Source organism: Saccopteryx leptura, chromosome 1 (genome assembly GCF_036850995.1).
Source record: "Saccopteryx leptura isolate mSacLep1 chromosome 1, mSacLep1_pri_phased_curated, whole genome shotgun sequence".
NCBI classification, from domain to species: Eukaryota; Metazoa; Chordata; class Mammalia; order Chiroptera; family Emballonuridae; genus Saccopteryx; species Saccopteryx leptura.
In genome coordinates, this window is record NC_089503.1 from 273,947,427 (window position 1) to 273,968,749 (window position 21,323).

General features: G+C 42.4%; 1 protein-coding gene across 2 annotated transcripts in view; it reads left to right on the forward strand.

Annotated features, from left to right (window-relative positions):
- ITPR2 (inositol 1,4,5-trisphosphate receptor type 2) overlaps window positions 1-17,598 on the forward strand; it is a 527,270-nt gene extending 509,672 nt beyond the window's left edge. For both annotated transcript variants that reach the window (XM_066354092.1, XM_066354101.1), the window contains 2 exons: window positions 14,549-14,710; window positions 15,398-17,598. In XM_066354092.1, coding sequence (XP_066210189.1) covers window positions 14,549-14,710; window positions 15,398-15,484 — 249 coding nt within the window. In that variant the 3' untranslated portion in view covers window positions 15,485-17,598. The remainder of the gene's footprint in view (window positions 1-14,548; window positions 14,711-15,397) is intronic.
- Window positions 17,599-21,323: the final 3,725 nt, after the last annotated feature.

Here is a 21,323-nt window from a genome sequence, read left to right on the forward strand (position 1 = left end):
AGCAGCTGATGGCCAAATGGCCCACACCCAGAGGCGGTGAGCAGGGTCGGTGCCTTTTCTGACCCCAACTGCTCCGTTTCAACCCTAGGTGAGGCCACTGCAGTTCAGTTTCGGCACTCATTACCCAGTGTGAACACACAGCATGGTCCGATGCAACCACTCTTCTTCACACGCCAACCAGGCTTTGGGTGTCCCCGGGCCTCCTGCACTTCCGACAGACTGGCTATCATTTCACTGGTTCCTACAATCTCCTTGGGTTCAATAACTCACTAGAGCAACTCACAGGACTGAGGAAGACATTATATTTATATTTATAGTTTCATTATAAAGGGTACAAATCAGATGACCAGCCAAATAAAGACATGTGGGATGAGGCCTGGGAGGGAACACAGAGCTTCCGTCCCTTCTTCCTTGGAATCTAGGTACATGACATTTTCTGCACACCGGCGTGCTTACCGACCAGAAAGTCCCACTGAGCCTCAGTATTCAAAGTTTTTATTAGGCTTTTATTACATGGGCCTGATGGATTGAATCAGGCAGGGCCACTGATTGAACTTAATCCTCAGCCTCCTTCCCCACCCCTGAAGGTTGGTTTTGCTCCAACCCTCTAACCATTTGTACTTGGTCTTTCTGGTGACTAACACCCATGCTGAAGCTATCTAAGGGCCCACTAGGTATCATCTCACTAGGATAAACTCAGTTGTGAACCAGGGAACTCGTAAATAACAAAGACATTTCTATCATTTAGGAAATTCCGTGGATTTAGAGTCTTCCCTTAGATACCAGGGACAAAGACCAGTCGAATTATTTACTCTAAAACAGTGTCCCATCAGGGAGGGTGATGAACCTGGGAGGTCAGCAGGGGTGAGGAAGGCAATGGAGGAATAAGCAAGTGGGAAGAGAAATGTGGGTGAAAATTGCCCAAGCTGCTCTAGGGCAGTGGTCCCCAACCCCTGGGCCGTGGACCGGTACCGATCCTTGGGCCATTTGGTACCGGTCTGCAGAGAAAGAATAAATAACTTATATTATTTTCGTTTTATTTATATTTAAGTGTGAATGATGTTTTATTTTTAAAAAATGACCAGATTCTCTCTGTTACATCCATCTAAGACTCACTCTGGACGCTTGTCTCGGTCACGTGATACATTTATCTGTCCCACCCTAAAGGCTGGTCCGTGAAAATATTTTCTGACATTAAACTGGTCTGTGGCCCATAAAAGGTTGGGGACCACTGGTCTAGGGGACGTTAACATGTATCTATATGACATGGTTTCAACTCTCAAGGTGGCATCCCCTAATTGAGGAGGCAAGATAAAAATGTAAATTAGGAAGCAGTTATACAAAGCGTCTCAGGGCAGTTTTCATGAGCAGGGAGCACCTCTGTGCAACAGCCGGTCATAACCAGGCATTATAGCATTTTATCGACTGGCTCCATCATGTGTCAGAAACTAGTTTTACATGTAGGAATTGTGTCAGTATCTCTTTCAGTTTTTTCAAGTCTCCTATCAGATTGCCACTCTGTAAAAACAAATAACCAGGGAAATGTTTCAATTACGGAAAAATGGGGAAAATGCATAAAACCTGAAGAGCGTGAGTTGAGAAGTTGGGGTATTTGTGAAATTGCATGGAAATGACAAATGATTGTTTCTACATAGCATTTGTGTCGAACTCTCTGGAACTCATAGCTGCAATTCCTGTTAATGAAAAGTTTGTACCTTTTCTGTCTTGGCATCTTACCATTATAATCAGCCTAGGAACCATTGTTCAAAAAGAGCCACTACCATCTTCTGGAATTGAAGTATACCAGACTCTTCTGTCAGCCTCACTGTGTCCTGGGAAGCCCATAGCATAGCTCTGCCCCGGTTGAAGTTTCTCCTATACATCCTACTTGAAATGACCTCATTTCTTCTCACATATGCCAGCTGCTGGGCAGGGCTGTGTGCATCACCTGTGTGCTGGGCTCAGTATGTTCAGAACTACATTGTCTGTGGACCCAGATAGTCGGCTGTAGATGCATTGGCAGCTGTGGTAAGGTTCTTTTCAAGCTGTGCACCGTCCTGTACTTGTTCCAAGTTCCAGAGCCCGCGAGACAGTGGTCACTGCTCTACTCTACAATGCTATCATCTAACCAAGAGTTCAGTCCCATTTCAACATCACACCCTGCTTGCCTCTATTCCAAAAAAAACATATTGGTTTGGACTCAATTCATAGTTTTTTTTTATTCAACTACCTTCAATCCAGATGATGTCCTATTAAAAGAATCCAGTGAAGACATGTTAGCTCTTTGATGCTAACGAAAAGTTTGGCCTGAGTGTAAGATTTCTTAGGTGCAACTTGGCACGTCATCTTGGTCCAACTTTGAATTTATTATTAGGTCTTGGTATTGTGCTAACCCAAAAAGAGCCACTCCAGGTTTTTATCATGACCATGCTCCCGCTTTTGGTGACAGACTTTTGAAACAACTCAGAGGCTGGTAGAAAGGCCAGTGATGATATATTTTTTTAAAAATCCAAAAAACTAAGGGAAAAATTAATTATTTAGAGAAGGTCATTGGAATTAGGAGAAATTTCAGAGGATTATTAATATCTATCCACTTTAAAAGAAAAAAGAAAGAATGAGACATAATGAAATGAGATTGTTAGGTACAAAATACTCCCATGAAAAATATCTCAAAACCCATTTTTAAAGGTAATTTACAAGTGACCAAAATAACTTACGGATTCCTAGTAGGTAGCACCTGATAATCATTCTCTCAGCAATTTACATACATAAATGTAATTTTCTAATCTATAGAGGCTGCCAGATACTGATCCAGAACTCTTTAATTCTCCTAACTTGTTCATCCAGGTACCATAAATTATAGTCCAGATTTTACTGGAACCCAGAGGGACCATAGTTTTCACTGGAACAGTCCTGGTTATACCTTTGTTGCTACAAAGTTTTTAATAACATTTCTTTCATGCTCAAATGTGTCCTTGTTTAGCCAGCAAATTATATGATTATTCAATCAATGTGTAACATGAGTCCAGTTAAGGATTTTTCTTTAAAGTTCATCCATTGATTGATAATGTTAAGATATCACTGGTTTGGTCTTGAATTATCTAGAGTGATTGTTCTCAAACTTTAATACACTTCAGAATCACCTTTAGGGCTTGTTAAAACACAGGTTACTGGGTCCCAAACTTAAAGCTTCTGATTCTGTAGGTCTGGAATGTGGTCAGAGAATTTGTGTTTCTGACCATTTCCCAGTGATGTTGATGCTGCTAGCCCAAAGGAGACACACGTGAAAACCACCAGCTCTCGTCCTCTGCTCGTATTTTCATGACAAGGGAAAATATATAAGGATAGGCTAAACATATTAAAATCACAGTTTGATAAAATGTCTTAATATCAGGGACCAGTTAAAAAAAAGAAAAAAAATCAGCTGGTGAGCTGGCCAACTGCAAATTCAGTTTAATCACATTATGGCAGGTAAAGCTGTCATGATTGATAACCCTGTGTTGGTTCCTTCACTGCGCTACCCTATATAATAATTTTGAGATTTGGTGACTATTCATTAAACAGTTAGCTCTCAAAGAAAAAAGAAAGCATTTTATTTTATCCCAATGGAGAAATTTAGGTAGTCTTTTGCAAGGTTTACCTGCTACAGGTTTGTGGGAGACAGACCTGTATGTGCTATATATATGCACACGCACATAGATGTGAGGAAAAAGACAGTGAAGTTCAAATGGCAACAGGTGCGGTCACTGAAAGAGAGTCTAATTCCATTTGTTATTGTGTTACATTTGAGTCTAGTTAGGGTTATAAAATTTCTGGGAATTTTTTTTTTTTTTGAGAAACAGTATTTTCTGTATAGATTGTGTGTGTGTGTGTGTGTGTGTGTGTGTGTGTGTGGTTTCCTTGAGCTCTACATATAAATTTATTATTTTTTTATAAGTGTATTATTATTATTATTATTTTTGTATTTTTCTGAAGTTAGAAGCAGGGAGGCAAACAACTCCCACAGGTGCTTGACCGGGATCCACCGGCATGCCCACCAGGGGGCGATGCTCTGCCCATCTGGGCCTTTGCTCCGTTGCAGCCGGAGCCATTCTAGTGCCTGAGGCAGAGGCCATGGAGCCGTCCTCAGCACCTGGGCCGACTTTGCTCCACTGGAGCTTTGGCTGCGGGTGGAGAAGGGAGAGATAGAGAGAAAGGAGAGGGGGAAGGGTGGAGAAGCAGATGGGTGCTTCTCTTGTGTGCCCTGACTGAGAATTGAACCCAGGATTTCCACACACCAGGCCGATGCTCTACTGCTTAGCCAACTGGCCAGGGCCTATATGTGTATTATTATTAATTCTTCTTCTAATAAGTTGCATTTGATAGAGATGAATATAATGATTATATTTGAGAGAAATTTCAGCAGAGTCCTATCCTATCAAAATATCAGACAGGACTTACAGAAAGCTATTTTTTTTTTTTTTTTGTATTTTTCTGAAGCTGGAAATGGGAGAGACAGTCAGACAGACTCCCGCATGCGCCTACCGGGATCCACTCGGCACGCCCACCAGGGGGCGATGCTCTGCCCACCAGGGGGCAATGCTCTGCCCCTCCAGGGCGTCGCTCTGTTGCAACCAGAGCCACTCTAGTGCCTGAGGCAGAGGCCAAGGAGCCATCCCCAGCGCCCAGGCCATCTTTGCTCCAATGGAGCCTCGCTGCAGGAGGGAAAGAGAGAGACAGAGAGGAAGGAGAGGGGGAGGGGTGGAGAAGCAGATGGGCGCTTCTCCTGTGTGCCCTGGCCGGGAATCGAACCCGGGACTTCTGCATGCCAGGCTGACACTCTACCACTGATCCAACCTGCCAGGGCCCAGAAAGCTATTTTGATGCACATTTTAGAAAAAAATGTACCACTTATTTGTCAATCCAGGGATTGGGTTTTAATTTTAAAGGACATAGCTGGATCCTTTCTCCTGCCTCCAGTCCCTACATTTGTCAGACAACAGTATGTTTTCCATCCCCTCTTCCCTTCCACATGAACCCAAGACCTGCCTGTGGACTCCTGTGAGAACAACCTTCTTGTTGCCCTCACTGAGTAATACTTGTCATTAACATGTGGCATGTTTCTAGGAATGAGGCTAGAAACCCAGATTGACAGTATTATGAGTGTCCCTTAAATTTCTGAGCTAATGCCAGTGGTGGGAGTCAGCCAGTTAGCACCGGTTCAGCAGAACTGATACGTAATTTTTTGTTGAGTTCAGCGAACTGGTTGTTAAAATGACACTTGTAATCGGGGTTCTCTCTAAGGTGGGTGCCTGGGTAGCTGCCCAATGTGGAAATCACAAATTTACATTCCTTACTCTTTTTTAACATTTATCTGCACAACAGTGTATTCTAAGCACCTGTCGTAATATTTATTCTGTCCATAGGTGAAAAAAATTTGTCAGAACTATACATGTAATATTTATTTATTTTATAAAACTCATTATGCCTCTAATAAAATATTATATTTTATGTCCCTGTGTTTGTTACTTCAGTAAACAGACATATAACATAAAGAGAAAAAGAGCCAAACAACCAGAGGGTGACAAGTTGTCATTGGAAATATCTTTGCCTGACCAGGCAGTGGCACAGTGAATAGAATGTTGGACTGGGATGTGGAGGACCCAGATTCGAGACCCCCGAGGTCGACAGCTTGAGCGTGGGCTCATCTGGCTTGAGCAAAAAAAGCTCACCAGCTTGGACCCAAGGTCGCTGGCTTGAGCAAGGGGTTACTCGGTCTGCTGAAGGCCCGTGGTCAAGGCACATATGAGAAAGCAATCAATGAACAACTAAGGTGTCACAAATGAAAAACTGATGATTGATGCTTCTCATCTCTCTCTCTGTTCCTGTCTGTCCTTGTCTATCTTTCTCTCTGACTCTCTCTCTGTCCCTGTAAAAAAAAGAAGAAAGAAAAGAAATATCTTCAAGAACAGTTTATTGTTTTTTGTCAGATAGTATTTAATATTTTTTTCATTAATATTTTAAACTTTTATAATCTAGTTTTGTGAACCTTTTGTATTGTTCTTATTTAAGTATTAAATGGATGAAATAATAAATACCTTTTGATATATCATTTTTTTATACTTAAAATGGTTATTAGGGCAGAGAACTGGTTGTTAAATTATTTGAATCCCACCACTGGTTAATGCCTAATCTGCTGGCAAGGCCACCGTGTTGGTATAAGGGTTAGAAGCCCACCTGCCCCTACTTCATTGAGCAGAGTCTGGGTTGAGGGACATGAAGCACTCTCTCTTAACCCGACCGACTCCTTTGACTTCAGAAAGAACCCTTGTCCAGCTCATTTTCCTAAGTGGGAAGTTCCAGGAGAGCAGGAATGGTGTCTTTTCCTCGAGGACCTTCCAGTAAGTAGGCAGTGTCAGCATCGCCAGGATTCCTTTTGAGAACCACTTCTGTAGACCTTTTCAAACCAGAAGTGCGAAGAGGGAAATGTGTTGCATCATACTGAGGCCTTGAGGAATGGGTATGCTTGTCAACCTAGGGAGCTGTGCAGATGATTTTAGAATGGGAAATGCAGTGAAATACAAGGCTCCGAAGAAAAACCTTAGCAGATGGTCATGTGACAGCATATTCTAAACACAGAGGCTGGAAGCAGAGGTGAAAGATATGAAATGGTCTGTTTATATTCCAATGCGATACAATGCGTGGTGTGTTCAACGTGTTACCCCTTCATGAGCAATATTTTGGAGCACTCTGCAAAATCGCAGTGAATGTTAAGTGTCGATGTATTTCCATCAGCACCAGCATGCGCATCTCTGATATAATGCCTAGAGGGTTCATTTCTGATGTTCAGTAAATAAACTTTTAGCATATCCCAGAAGAAGTAATCCAGCGGGTTCAAGTTTTATATATATATGTGTGTATTTTTTTCATTGTAGTCTCTATTTCCTTTGACAAGTTCAGAAGCTAAGCACCTAGAGGCCAAAGCCTGTCCCAGCCACTTGTAACACTTATACACTTATGTCACCTTAGGCAAATAACTACCGTATTCCCCCAGGTATAAGACAATCCCACATATAAGACGCACCTTAATTTTGGGACCCGAAATTTGAAAAAAAAAATGTATTACATAAAGTTACTGAACTCAGGCTTTATGCATCATAAAATTCATACAACTCATCACTGTTAAAACTCCAATCCATTAGCTTGCCCTCATCTGTGTCTGATGACGAATCACTGTCTTCAACAATGAGCACAAAAACAAGCGCGAAAAAGCGGGAAATGCAAGTAAAAAAAAATTCTATAACCACTGTATAAGACGCACTCAGTTTTTAGATCCCCAAAATTTTGGGAAAAGGTGCATCTTATACATGGAGAAATACGGTAATACTCTTCCTGCCTCGGTGTTATCATCTGTAAAGTGGGGATGTTCACAGTCTCTGCTTATGGAATTTTTGGGTATTGGCTCTAGCATGACAGAGCACCTGACACTTGCTAGGCCACCAACAAATGGGGGATTGACTGTGATACAGAACTACAATGCTTGCTCTCTCTTTTGCTTACATGCTGGCAACTTTTGATGTGTATCTTATAGAGTTCAAAAGACATAGGATGGCCCTGGCCAGTTGGCTCAGCGGTAGAGCGTCAGCTCGGCGTGCAGGAGTCCCGGGTTTGATTCCCGGCCAGGGCACACAGGAGAAGTGCCCATTTGCTTCTCCACCCCTCCCCCTCTCCTTCCTCTCTGTCTCTCTCTTCCCCTCCCACAGCAAGGCTCCATTGGAGCAAAGATGGCCCAGGCACTGGGGATGGCTCTGTGACCTCTGCCTCAGGCGCTAGAATGGCTCTGGACGCAACAGAGCGATGCCCCAGAGGGGCAGAGCATCGCCCCCTGGTGGGCATGCCAGGTGGATCCTGGTCGAGCGCATGCGGGAGTCTGTCTGACTGCCTCCCCGTTTCCAGCTTCAGAAAAATGAAAATAAAATAATAAAAAAAAAAAGACATAGGACGATGTTGCCAGTGTTCCGCTCACTGAAATCAGTCTCATAACTTTTACATCTCATTCTGATGTGGAGAGAAATTACTGAAGTCTTTACATGTTCTTAAGCCCGTGGTTATTAAGCATCAAGAGGAATGGATTATGAGAGCTCTTCCAGTACGTAATTTGGAAGCACTTGTCTGGAAGTGGCAGTCAAGTTCATGGACATCTGCTACTTTGTTGTAAGACCTCAAGGAAACCTAAATGTTCTAGGTTTCAGCTTGAGCATTTATATTATGCTGAGCTTGGGTTCTGTGGTTTCAAGCTTGCTTCTAGCCTAAATGCTGTTTCTGTTCACTCACTTGGCAAACCCGAGCTTTGTCTCAGCAATTTGATTTTTGAAATTTGCCTTGAATTCATAGTTCCCAAAATGACAAGCTGGAAGAGACATAGAGACTGACACCTAGGATAACATGCTGGTTTTACCAATGAGGAGACTGGGACTCAGAGAGTAAGGCTTTTTCTCCCTCTTATATCACATAGCTACTTTTTGGTTGAGCTAAAACCAGAACCCAGGAGTCCTAAGTCCTAGCTCAGTGTTCTTTGCATTATACCACATTGCTTCTTTCCCATAAATGGGGTATCACATTTAAGAACCATATATGAAAACAAGGCACAGCAAGGCTTTGACTAACACCAACAACCTAGTCATTTTATTGAATAACTATAAAATTAAACAAGTAAAATTGATCTGACTGCTAGAAGTACTATTAGAAAGATTTTTACACTTCTGTCTATTCATCTTCTAGTCATCTAGAAAGATACATTATTATTAGAGTGTAGGGATAGCAAGAGTGTTGTGGTTAGCATGCTCTGCTATCCCTTTTCAGAGCCCTGACGAGTTCATCTCCAGGCTTTACATTTTAGAACCCTCAAGAAGCTCTGAATTTCCACCCACCAAGTCACTAGGATCTCACATTGTAACCTCAGTGTCTAACAGTTAATCTGCAACTTCTCTGATTTGAGACTACGCTGTGGTTAAACATTTTCATTCCTGGTGAAATAAGGAAATGATTTCATATTGACTAACCAAAGTCAACATGGGAATCTGGTAATCATGATCACGAGATCTACACAGCATGTCTGAGTAACGTGAAATAACAAACCAGGTCTAACTGCTTTGTTAGGGGGCAGACACATTACCAGTCAACACTGTGGGGAAGTGGTGTCCTGTTCACTGGTCACTGTTCTGCATGTCTGTCCTGTGGTTCCAGCTTAGGCTCAAGTCCTGGTCTCAACTGTCTTAACGCTGCTCAGGTTGAGCCTTCCATGGAGGCCGCTTGTGGTGCCGTTAGACTGGGAGAGGAACTTCCGAGTATTTCATTGGGAGCCACTGTCAGTGAAAAAGCGTGTGTAGTATTTAGTCTAAGAATACAATTGTATTAGAGTTAATTTTGGTGAAAAGGATATACTTGAAGAAACATCAGTTACAAAAATTAGTTTTAAAAGACTGGCTTTATGGCTCTGGCCAGTTGGCTCAGTGCCACCCGGCATGTGGAAGTCGCAGGTTTGATTCCTGGTCGGGGCACAGAAGAGAAGAGCCCATCTGTTTCTCCACCCCATCCCTTCATTTCTTTCTCTCTCTCTCTCTCCCTCTCTCTCTTTCTTTCTCTTCCTCTCCTGCAGCCATGGCTTGATTGGAGCAAGTTGTCCCTGGGCACTGAGCAACAGAGCAATGCTCCAGAAGGGCAAAGCATTGCCCCCTAGTGGGCTTGCTAGGTGGATCCCAGTTGAGGCACATTCGGGAATCTACCTCTGCCTCCCCTCCTCTCACTGAATTAAAAGAAAAAAAAAGACTGGCTTTATTTGTAAAAGGAGTACAGAAACAATCAATTTAGGTTGGTGGGTTTTGTTTTTCCATTTTAATGAGAGGTGTAAGACATTCGAGTCAAATTCCTTAAAAATTAAGAAAAGGAACCACAGAGCATTCAATATGGGGAAAAACATAATTACACATTTTTTATTTAATTTCAGATTATGGTCAATTGACAGAGAAGAATGAAAGAAAAAAAAAACACAAAAGTAGCAGGGAAAAGACTTGAGAAACAAGCAAATAATCAAAACAGAAAGATATTGGCGGTGAAAGAAAGATGAGAAAAACCAGGAGTGTTAAAAGAGAGGATGCAGTTTGGGGACTAAGAGAAAGGGTGGGAGAGCCTGTCGTGTCCTTCCCCTCCCTGGCCTGTACGCACAGCTTGCTGTTGTTTTCATCCTCCTTTGATGGAGGTCTTTCTCTCCACATAGACTGTCAAGTCCATGAGCATGAGAATTGTGCTGGGTTTTGTTCACTATTGTTTTCCCAGTGCCTAGCACAGACATAGAAAACACAGTAAGAATTAGTAAATGAATGGAGGAACAAAGGAACAAGGGAAGAAAGAATGTGCAAGGAAAGAGAGTCCTGTGGCCCAAAGGCTGGGGTGATTGTCCCCCAGAGCTGTGGTTGTTTGCCCAAAAGCCAGAGACTAGGAAACCTGCAGTAGCATTTCTTTGGAGGCAATGTCACAATTCTCACCCATGTTCTCTTTGGCTCAGTTACCGTTTGCTCACTAAGCAACAGAACAACAGTCGGCCTCTGTTTCTTTTGGAAACTTCCTGAAAGTTGATGTCTTCACCATCCACATCTTGAGTACCACTATGTTATCTGGTATCGCCTGTCCGCAGGCACAGCTAGCTCAGGCTCTCAACCCCTTCTGTTCCATCAGGCTCCCGGAGTCCATCCTGCTGTAGACCAACTGTCCTCTTCCAAACTGCTGCCTTTTTGGCTCTCCCTAAGGGAGCCTCTTCTCTGTTAGTCAGCTGGTGGCAACAGCCTTTGTTCCCTAGAAGAGAGTCAGTGGACTCTGCTTCCCATCATGAAGACATCCCCATATCTGCACCCTCCTATGAAAATGCATTTTGCAAGCCTTCCACATCGCTGTCCTATAATACTTCCTGGTCACTCCTGTACATTTCATCACAGATTCTGGCCCAGGGCCGCCCACAGCCTCCTCATCCATCCCAACCACTGACCTCCTTCAGGATAACTTCAAGGACTTTGTGTATGATTCATTCTAAAGGTTCACCTCTGCCTGACCAGGCAGTGGCACAGTGGATAGAGTGTTGGACTGGGATGTGGAGGACCCAGGTTCAAGACCTCGAGGTCGCCAGCTTGAGTGTGGGCTCCTCTGGTTTGAGCAAAGCTCACCAGCTTGGACCCAAGGTCACTGGCTTGAGCAAGGGGTTACTCGGTCTGCTGTAGCCCCACGGTCAAGGCACATATGAGAAAGCAATCAATGAACAACTAAGGTGTTGCAATGAAAAACTAATGATTGATGCTTCTCATCTCTCTTCGTTCCTGTCTGTCTGTTCCTATCTGTCCCTCTCTCTGACTCTCTCACTGTCTCTGTTAAAAAAAAAAAAAAAAGATTCACCTCTGAAAATTCAGTAATTCTTTTTTTAAATTGTAATATAAGGTCTACCGGAAAGTTCTGTCCGTTTCTATCACAACAAGTTTCGACACGTAAGCACATGTTTATTTGGCGCATATTTTTATCACTTAATGTATACATACTGACGTAGCAAATTAACTAAAACAAAGTTGATTCACATTAGTCTTATGTGTGAAGCGATAGTGTACCCATGGCTACTGATAAAGTTCATTTACGCCACTGTAATTTTTACGAATTTCAACAAGGAAGAAATGCTACAGAAGCATGTCTGTCGCATCCACTATATTCCCCGGACTTAGCACCCTCTGACTATCACTTGTTTTTGTCTTTACAAAATCTATTGAGGGGCAAAAAATTCAAAAATGAAGAAGATATCAAACAAGCACTGGTTCAAATTTTTCGCATCAAAAGATAAAACAGTTTTCAAAAATGGGATATACAAATTGCCCTTACGCTGGCAAGAAATCATTAATAATTATGGCAGTTATATTATTTAATAAACTTTATTGATGATAAGAAAAATTTGTATTTTGTTTTATTCCAAAAACGGACAGAACTTTCCGGTATGCACAACATAGAATTAATCATCTGGAGTATAATTCTGTGGCTCTAAGTATGTTTGCATTGTTATGTGGCCATCACCACCGTCCACCTCCAGAAAATTTTCATTTTCTCCAAATAAAACTCTGTACCCATTAAATACCAACTCCTTGACTCACCAATATTTTATCAGATTTAAGGGACCCTCTCTCATCATAGAATTTTCATTTTCTGAAGTTTTTCTAATCTTAGAATTTTAAAATTTATTATTCCACTTTTTATTCACAGTCTCCAAGTCTTACCAAGCAATGTTGATACACACAGATCTGGGTTGGGATCCCAGCTAAAACATTTGCTAGCCTCAGTTTCTTCATTTGCAAACTTCAGATAATAGATAAGACTATACACAATTCACATACTAAAGAGATAAGAGAACCAGAGTTGATTGAATTGTGGAAAAGATTCAGTGCTTATAGAAACTTTATCACAGGTCTTTTCTCCATTCTTCCTACCAGTCATGCTCTTCACTCCAATCACTGCTTTGCTGACACTCCCAGCTTCCCTGCACCTGTCTTTCTGTTGCTCATTCCCGGAGACACACCATCCTCTACTGGTCCAGCTCTCTGCCTCAACTGCACACCCACCTGGGCTGTTGGTAAACAAAACTCTTTGCAGGGGTCACCACAAGGCCTGGTCTCCCACTCCACTGGGCTGTCCATCCTGCCCAGCAGGCACTTAAAGGGCCACTGTTTGGCTTCTCATTTTCCATACCAGCTATTTCAGCTCCTTGCCTTTCACTCCTTCTCCCTGCTCTGCCACTGCCCCAGGAGTTACCATCTCTCTTCTCTGTTTTCATAGATCAGAGTTCTTAAACTTTAGTGCATGACCCCTAGGAGGTTCTGATTTGGTAAGAGGAACTCTGGAGTTGAAATCTGCAATCTTAACAAGCAATTCCAGGGGTATTTTGATGTACAAAGTGCAGTGTCCACCTTTCTCCTCGGAAGGCTGTCATAAGCCACAAGTTTGTTGAGAGCAGACCTCCTGTCTTACCCAGTTTTCATCTCTAAATACCCGGCATTAGGTGTGGAAGGATTGATTGGATGAATGAATCTGGCTGTCACTATGCATTTCAAAATAAATTACCGTTCTCCTTTGATATGCTAATTAGCTACAGCTGTTTAAATGCAGTTTAAAACCCTTTAATATGTGTTCTCCTTAATCCTTAATCAACTCTTTTCATTGCCAGTGGGGGGGGGGGGGTTAGGGAATTATAAAGAACTTGTTATTCTCACACTAGGACAACTACCAAAAAGAAAAAGAAAAAAAAACCAGAACCCACCCAAGGGATGGATGAGATGCAGAGACAGATAAGTTGGATCTGTCCACAGACCCTGAGGGGAGAAGAGCACTCCGCTGGCTATCATCCTCAGGGTCTTCCAGGCTGAAGTCTTTGTAGCCACTGCAGGGGGATTTTCAGAAGTTGAAGGAATCAAGCAGGAAGGTCACACTTCTAGGGATGTTGGGAGAAGGTGACTTAGAAAGATAGGTAAATAGGGGTACAGGCTGACATGCCTAATCAGTGGTGGAAACACCTGACTTCAAATCCTAGCTCTCCCATTTCCTAGTTGTGACAGAGGTAATTAAACTACTGGGGTCGCCTCTTTCCTCATTTGTAAAATGGGGGCAATACGATTTACCTTGCACGCTTTTTTTTTTTTTTGAAGGATTCAAAATGGAATATAAGTAATGCACAGTGATTCTCTGACGGTAGGCAGTCAGGCAGAAGTTTCCAAGAGAGTTGGACCCTGCCTCTACTACCACAATGGAAGGAAGCTCTCGCGCACGTGCGCGAGCACACACACACACACACACACACACACACACACATACACACACACACCACTCAGTCCACCTAGAAAAACAGAAGTGGTAGCAGATATCACCCTCTAGGGAAGTCTGGCTGAAGCCTCACCCCACTGCAATAAACTGTTTCCAGAGGGAGCAGACAGAGTAACCCAGGGCCGTGCCCTCCCACTTCCCTCTTCCCTACGGCCAGCTAGAGCCTGTCTTGGGGAAGTGGGAGGTAAGAGCGTGGGTGGCTAGAACTGAAACATTCCTCTTGCCATCCTCCTATTCCTCCTCCCTTTTCTCTTTTGTGCCTGTGGTGGGGGGCGGGGAGAGTGCATACTTACACTGTACTCACACCTGGGTCTGCTCCCCCAGGCTCCTGATCCTAGCTCATCATTCATCGAGATTCACTGAATGCTTGTGCACTTTGGGGCTGTTCTAAATTTATATTCGGGACCTCCCTGGGAGCCCATAGGAAGGTTTTTGCAATATTTAAGATCTTCCCCCAGCTCATGAAGACCAGTGTTTGACCCCCCCCCCCACTTCATTCCCACCCTCAGCTCCTCCCCATCTTTGGCTCCAAAGAGTACCTTTTGCTTTGAGTGTCAGGAGACTTTGATTTATATGTTAATAATAATGAACACCTATAAACAGTCTTTACAGAACATAAGGCTCCCTTCTGTACTTACTCCCTTGTTCCTGAACATTTCTTTCCTTTTAGGAGAAGAATTTGGACTGGTTTCCTCGGATGCGAGCCATGTCCCTTGTTAGCAATGAAGGTGACAGTGAGCAAAATGAGATTCGGAACTTGCAGGAGAAGTTGGAATCTACCATGAGCCTGGTCAAACAGCTGTCAGGTCAGCTGGCGGAGCTCAAGGAGCAGGTCAGTGTGCTCCGGGAGATGGAGCTGGGTGCAGGTGGGGACCGTTCACTACACTGAATCAGGGGACATCAGAGATTCCTGGGAGCAAGCTTGTGGAACTTAAAAAAATTCCAATAAAGAAACCGCAGGTTGTACTGTGAGAACCACACCTCAGCAAGCAGAGGCTTCTACTTACCCACGTCCCCAGCTTGTGTGACACTTCTTCTGCGGAAGGCTCAAACGCCAAAATACAAAGGCCTCTTTGCACTTTTTTTTTGAGAGAAAATTATGTTTCCTACCATCAGAGTAATTACTAAACTCATTGGGAAGGCAGGTCATCATTAGTCTCTGTCAATTCAATGCTGTAATCAGCCCCTTCATCACGTAAAATTGTTAGCATCTGTAAAAGTAATGTCAGAAGTAAATGTGGTAGCTGTTACAATGACTATGGTGACGGTGACAATTCTGTGACAAGCTAAGACCGCTGTAAAAGAACCATGGTTCCTGTTCTAAACCACAGGGGGGAGCTTTGTTTTCTGTTTATGGAAGTTCACTTTAAAAGTATTTTCCCTTTTTTGAATAAATATATTCTGTATGATGCCAGGCAGACGGTAGGTCCTTGGGAAATGTTAACCCAACCCGGAATGGCTGTCCAGCCCTGAGGAAGAGTGAGGACATCAGCTCAACACACTGTCTCTTTTTCCCCAGATGACAGAACAAAGGAAGAATAAGCAGCGACTGGGCTTTCTCGGATCAAACACAGCCCATGTGAACCATCACATGCCACCACACTGACACCATGGGGGAAAGCCGTGACTAGCCTTTCATCAGCGTCCTGCCTGATCACTGAATAAAGAACTGAGACGGAGGGGAGTGAACAGTGCCTATTGTTTGAAAAGCTAAAAACAACCGAGTGCCAAGATGTTCCGAGAACAATTTATAACTGTTTTCATGGTTGAGAAGACCACACTTAAAATGCAGCCGCTGGAAAGCACACATCACGTATTCCTAATGCAACGTGAAGTAACCCACTCACGTGGAGGGAGGGGGTAGGGAGAGGCAGGGCTGAAGGAGATGCCGTGCTGAGAGAACTACAACATTTTTTTAAGTTGCTAAGAGTCTGTTTTGTCTTAAATGTTGACTGCAACCTTTGCCATGGTTGGTTGGACTTTCTTTTAATTGTGGCATGTAGGTCAGTGACACAGGAAGTTGTACCTGGGTGGGTGAGTTGTACTAGAGAAAATTACTGAAAAGATTCAAAAGGAGAGTTGCAAAGAAAATGTTAATGCTTCCAAACCATAGCTGTCACAGGGCAATTCTCTTATTTATAACATGTGACACAGTGCTTTGGAGCTTCTGTGTTGCAAGCTGACGTCCCCACTGGAATGTGACTGCTTTCTCCCCGATCCAGAGGGGCTCAGTCCTCCACATGAAGCACAAAAGGAGATTTTCATATGACTTGTTAAAAGCATATTGTAAATCATGTCTCGGCTAAGACTTTTAAAGATTTGAGGAAGAAAAAGCTGACAGTAGGCCCCAGGGAAGAGTTTTTTTGAAAACGTATATGTGCTATTAAAATATATTGAGATTAATAAATGAAAATGCATAAAGATGATGGAAAATACTGAGAAACTTACGATGATGGGGATTTTGTAAGTATGGAGTAAAAGCTATTTGATCCATGTTTGCTGTGTTTAAGGAACTGAATGGTTTTATTCTTGCAGTTGGGGGTGGGGGGATCCAAGAAATTTATTGAATAATCAAGAAAATGTAGCATGGCTGTTTTAAACTGAATCGGTGAGAGCTTTTCGGCATGTAGAAAGACAGTCATCTCTTCCCCAAATTATTTTATGTCAAATTATGCAACTTGAATTTGTGGAGGGAGAAAATAACCTGCCATACTCATGTTATTCTTAGAAATGACGATTTTAGAGTGTTAAAGCAAGATTGGGATAGTGCAAGTGTTAGGAGCACCACTGTGTGGCGAGGGAGCGGGCACATGCCACTCAAGTCTGGGAGATGCTTTGCGAGTTGACCTTCGGACCCAGCCCCCCAAGAACAAAAAAATTGCTTCCAGAGTCTTTAAACTCTGACGTTATTACCACCAAGGTTGAAGGTCTGGACAAAGTTTACTATGACAATTTTTAAAGCTTTTGGATAGTTTTAAGCTATTGGGTCCTAAAATTCTCAAATCTTTTGTCTAGATAGGTTATAAAAGGTTCCTAACCAGCCTTGTGAAAATCTGGACTTGAAGTGAAACTATTGAAACCTCGGGTGATAAATTTTTTATCTGAATCTCCTGGCACCACCACCCCATCTTCAGCCCCCCACCCCCAAGTTAAGAATTCTTTACTCTGACATGATAGTATTTTTTCTGACCAGTTGCTGAAGACCAGGGTCCAATGAGACAAGGAAATTGAGGTAAGAACTTTGAACCCAGTAGGCAGTCAAAAAATGTATAAGAATTCTATTATCCCTAATTACCCTTAATTCTTTTTTGTTACTGGTTTTTTTTACCCTTAATTCTTTATTAAAACAATATCACATATTTGATTTTTTAAAATGGTTTCAACAAAACAGCCATTGTTTCCGTTCAAGACCATTATTGTTAGAACAGCATTAGATGCGAAGTGCTATTTAAACTGTTGAATTTGGCAGAGTTCTGTGAGGAGGGAAAGAAAGTGGTAGATGAGCATATTCTAGTATAGGTATCTCTCTTTCAGCACAAATATTTTTGATATCTGAATATCAAGGGAACAGATTAATTTTTACAGATGAGAGCGACCTGTCTTTCAGATGACGAACTGTCTAGTCTTTTCTGACGCTATGATAGTTCTTTTTTTTTCTGGGAGTAAGCCATTGGGTTAGTGGCAGCTCACTGTTTCATAGCACATTGTCTCCTGTGGGAAGCGGCCAAAAGAGATTGCAACTAACGAGAGTCTTCTTATTTGTTCAGAATTGAAGTATTTCTCAGTTGTGCTTCTCTTTCTTTTCTGCCTAAATACCTAAAGATTACAAGGCAACATGAATAAAAGCAAGCAAACAAAAAAGACATTTTGCAGGTTATTGATTCAGGGAAAAGATAATAATGCAGAAATTTAACATCTGACTTATATTTGTTATATATATATTGTTGTATATATACACACACACACACACACACACACTTTTGTAATGCAACTGGAATATTGTCATAGACAAGAATTAATTAACGTTCTCATATTTATATCATGACATTAAATACACTCATCTTTGATTTTGATGTTAAGGGAAAAGTTTTACTGTTTAGTTGTTAAAATCCACATGAGGTTAAAAGTATCTATTGATATAATTTTTAATTTTGAAAGGATTTTATTCCCCTACATGGTTTATTCTGAGGCCCAATAGTTTAATGAAAGTATGTTTCCTAAATTAAAATATCACTTTTAGATGACAAAATGTTTGTATCATAAATTATAATATTAATAAATAAGTTATAAACTTGTAAAATTTATTCTATTCTTTAAAAAGTTATTTTAGAAAGGGCTCCTTTTCTTGAATATTGGAGTTTTTCTGTTGATGAAGAGGATACAGTTTCTAGTAGATGGCTGATACTATCAGGAAGATATTTCATTTAAGTCAGAGCTAACTGTGTGCTTCTTTCCATATTCACCATTCACAACTCATTGTTTTGACTGCTCTTTTTCGTTTATAGTTGGGGCCACTTCCTACCTCCATGCCCCTGGACTGAGATGAGTGGAAAGGCTGGAGGTCTGGGGTCAAAGAAAGTGAAGATTGGGTCTTCACTGTGATTAGGGAAAAGAAGGAGTAAATGACAGATTATAGGAAGAAAGGAGTTTACCCTCCAGGGGCCCAGAAGACTGGGACATAGGTACATAAATATTGCACAGGCATAATTTCTTTTCTATATATTCTCTCTCCATATAATATAGATATATTAAACACACCAGTAGCTATTGCTAAAACATGCAGAGGACAGAGCTTTCTGGAGAGTAGCTATAAGAGGAATGTTCCCTCAGCTGGTCTTAAATCTATATGCTATAACAAATCAGCATATTCTGACCCACAGACCCTTTCCAGGACACGTGGTACAGTGCAAACCAGAGAGGACCATGCATCTGAAACACAAACACAGATCCCAACAGGGGCCAGGCAAGCCATTCAAACGGGTGAAGTTGTGGAGTGCACACCATATGTAAGGAGTGGGAGGCCATGGTGAGCTTTCTGTTCGTAAAATTTGACAGCTAATTCCAAGTTTTAGAAAATCCCTGAGGCCAGTTGGCACCTTCTAATCACCCATTTGCCATCTCTGAGATAATTGTAAAATTATTCCATTTAGTAGAAGAAAATAAAACCAAGCACAGGAGCTAAAATGCATGTGAAAACTGAGAAATCTGCAGACAAGCCCAGGTGTCATCTCTGCTCTGGCAGGTTTGCACAGAACTGCCCATTTACACAGTTGTCAGGCAGTGCTTCTCATACCCCCTGCAGGCCATTTCCCCTGCGGGAGATGGTTACTATATTTGCCTCAAAAACATGATTTTAATATAATGTCAAAACCAGAGAAGTATAATTTATAAATTATTTTTAATAAAATTGGACATGTGTAGCTTTATCACATGTGGTACTTCAGATGTTTCATTCATTTCTTACCATGTTTCTAAATAATATATCCATTGGTGTGAAAGTCATTATTGCTATTTTACATAGGGAGACATGAGGGACAAAAAATGTGGTGACCTGAACTACACTGATGAGCTAATCTATATGAATTATTATGCCCAACATTTAAGAGGAGTTGGCCAAAGTCCTGATTATCCATTACCTACTGGTGTTTTTCATATATATATATATATATATATATATATATATATATATATATTAGAGAGAGAATATATATAGGAAAAAAACAACATTGTGTCTGAGTATCTGATACCCAGCATAGGCTTAGTGGACACAGGTCATTGGTCATCTGGGATTTCCTGGTTAATGCCCAGCATTTCAAATAATAGTTCCCCTCAGATGAGAATGAAGCATGCAATAACTGAAACCAAAATGAGTAGAATGAATCACATACAGACCACGAATGGAATTCTTTGCTCATGTGGACTTTTCCAGTGTGCCACAGTTCCTTGAAAAATTGTAGCAAGAATTGTTTTGTTTTGACTGGAATCAGAGGAAAGGTTGGAGGAGGGAAATTAGACAATGAGTTCCTCTTCCAGTGAGAGTAATTGGCACAAAGGGCAGGAGTATGCCCGTGGAGGGGAGTGAGACCGACATCCGCAAGTCACCCTGCCTTTGACTGGTCCGCCTGGCTGCGTTGAGTCTTAGGAGGCCAAGTCATCAGGGCAGGACCAAAGGCCAGAAATCAGTGAACTTGAGCCTCTTTTGTTTTCCTCCCTGACAGCAGAAGTGCTAACATATCACATGGAGTCGGTTACATGGCAAACACATACAGAAGCCAAGTTTTCTGCAGTTAGAAAATTATGGGAGGCCCTGGCCGGTTGGCTCAGTGGTAGAGCGTCGGCCTGGCGTGCAGAAGTCCCGGGTTTGATTCCCGGCCAGGGCACACAGGAGAAGCGCCCATTTGCTTCTCCACCCCTCCCCCTCTCCTTCCTCTCTGTCTCTCTCTTCCCCTCCCACAGCCGAGGCTCCATTGGAGCAAAGATGGCCCAGGCGCTGGGGATGGCTCCTTGGCCTCTGCCCCAGGCGCTAGAGTGGCTCTGGTCGCGACAAAGCGACCCCCCGGAGGGGCAGAGCATCGCCCCCTGGTGGGTAGAGCTTCGCCCCTGGTGGGCGTGCCGGGTGGATCCCGGTCGGGCACATGCGGGAGTCTGTCTGACTGTCTCTCCCCCGTTTCCAGCTTCAGAAAAATACAAAAAAAGAGAAAATTATGGGACCATAGAGAAGTTATGGAATTCAGTTTGACTCAGCTTAACAGAGAATTCTGGTTTTTACACTTCATTCTGGATTTTCCCCTAAAGAAGCCTGTTCCCATGTAACTCCGGTCATTGGTGTAAAGTCAGCCCCAGGCACGGTTGCCCTCCTCACAGCTGTGGAAGCATGGTACAGGTGTGCGTTTTCTCAAAAATCCATTGCAGCACATCCTTCCAAAGTTCTCTCAACTTGATTCCTATAGGAAAAGGCTCCTGAGACTGCTTCCCGTTTCCATAACCGTGCCTTTAGTTTTGTTTCTATAATTGTCTTCTCCTTGGACAATTGTATCTGCCTTTCTGTATACCATAATCTTTTTCTTCCCTTTCAATGTAGAACAATGTTTCTTTGTTATTCTTTTCTTCTTAGCCATATATTCAAATAGAAATTCTGTGAAGACAATACCTTAAGATGAGACCCAACTTTATAAAACTAATGCATTTTATATTAACTGGGTTTTGTCAGAGAAGCAAAATCATGATGGGTAACTTGGACTGAGAGGTTTCCTCCATGATTTCAAATCATGCAGTCATGCTGAAGAACTGGCGATGAGCTCTATGGACAGCCGGCATTCCTGCATCCGGTGGTGGGGCCTACATCAGTGTGAGTCAGTGGGCTGGCAGTCAGCAAGAAAAGCTGCTGTGAAGCAGGGAAGAGCAAAGACAAACTGGAACCCATGAGGACAAACAAATTACATCTA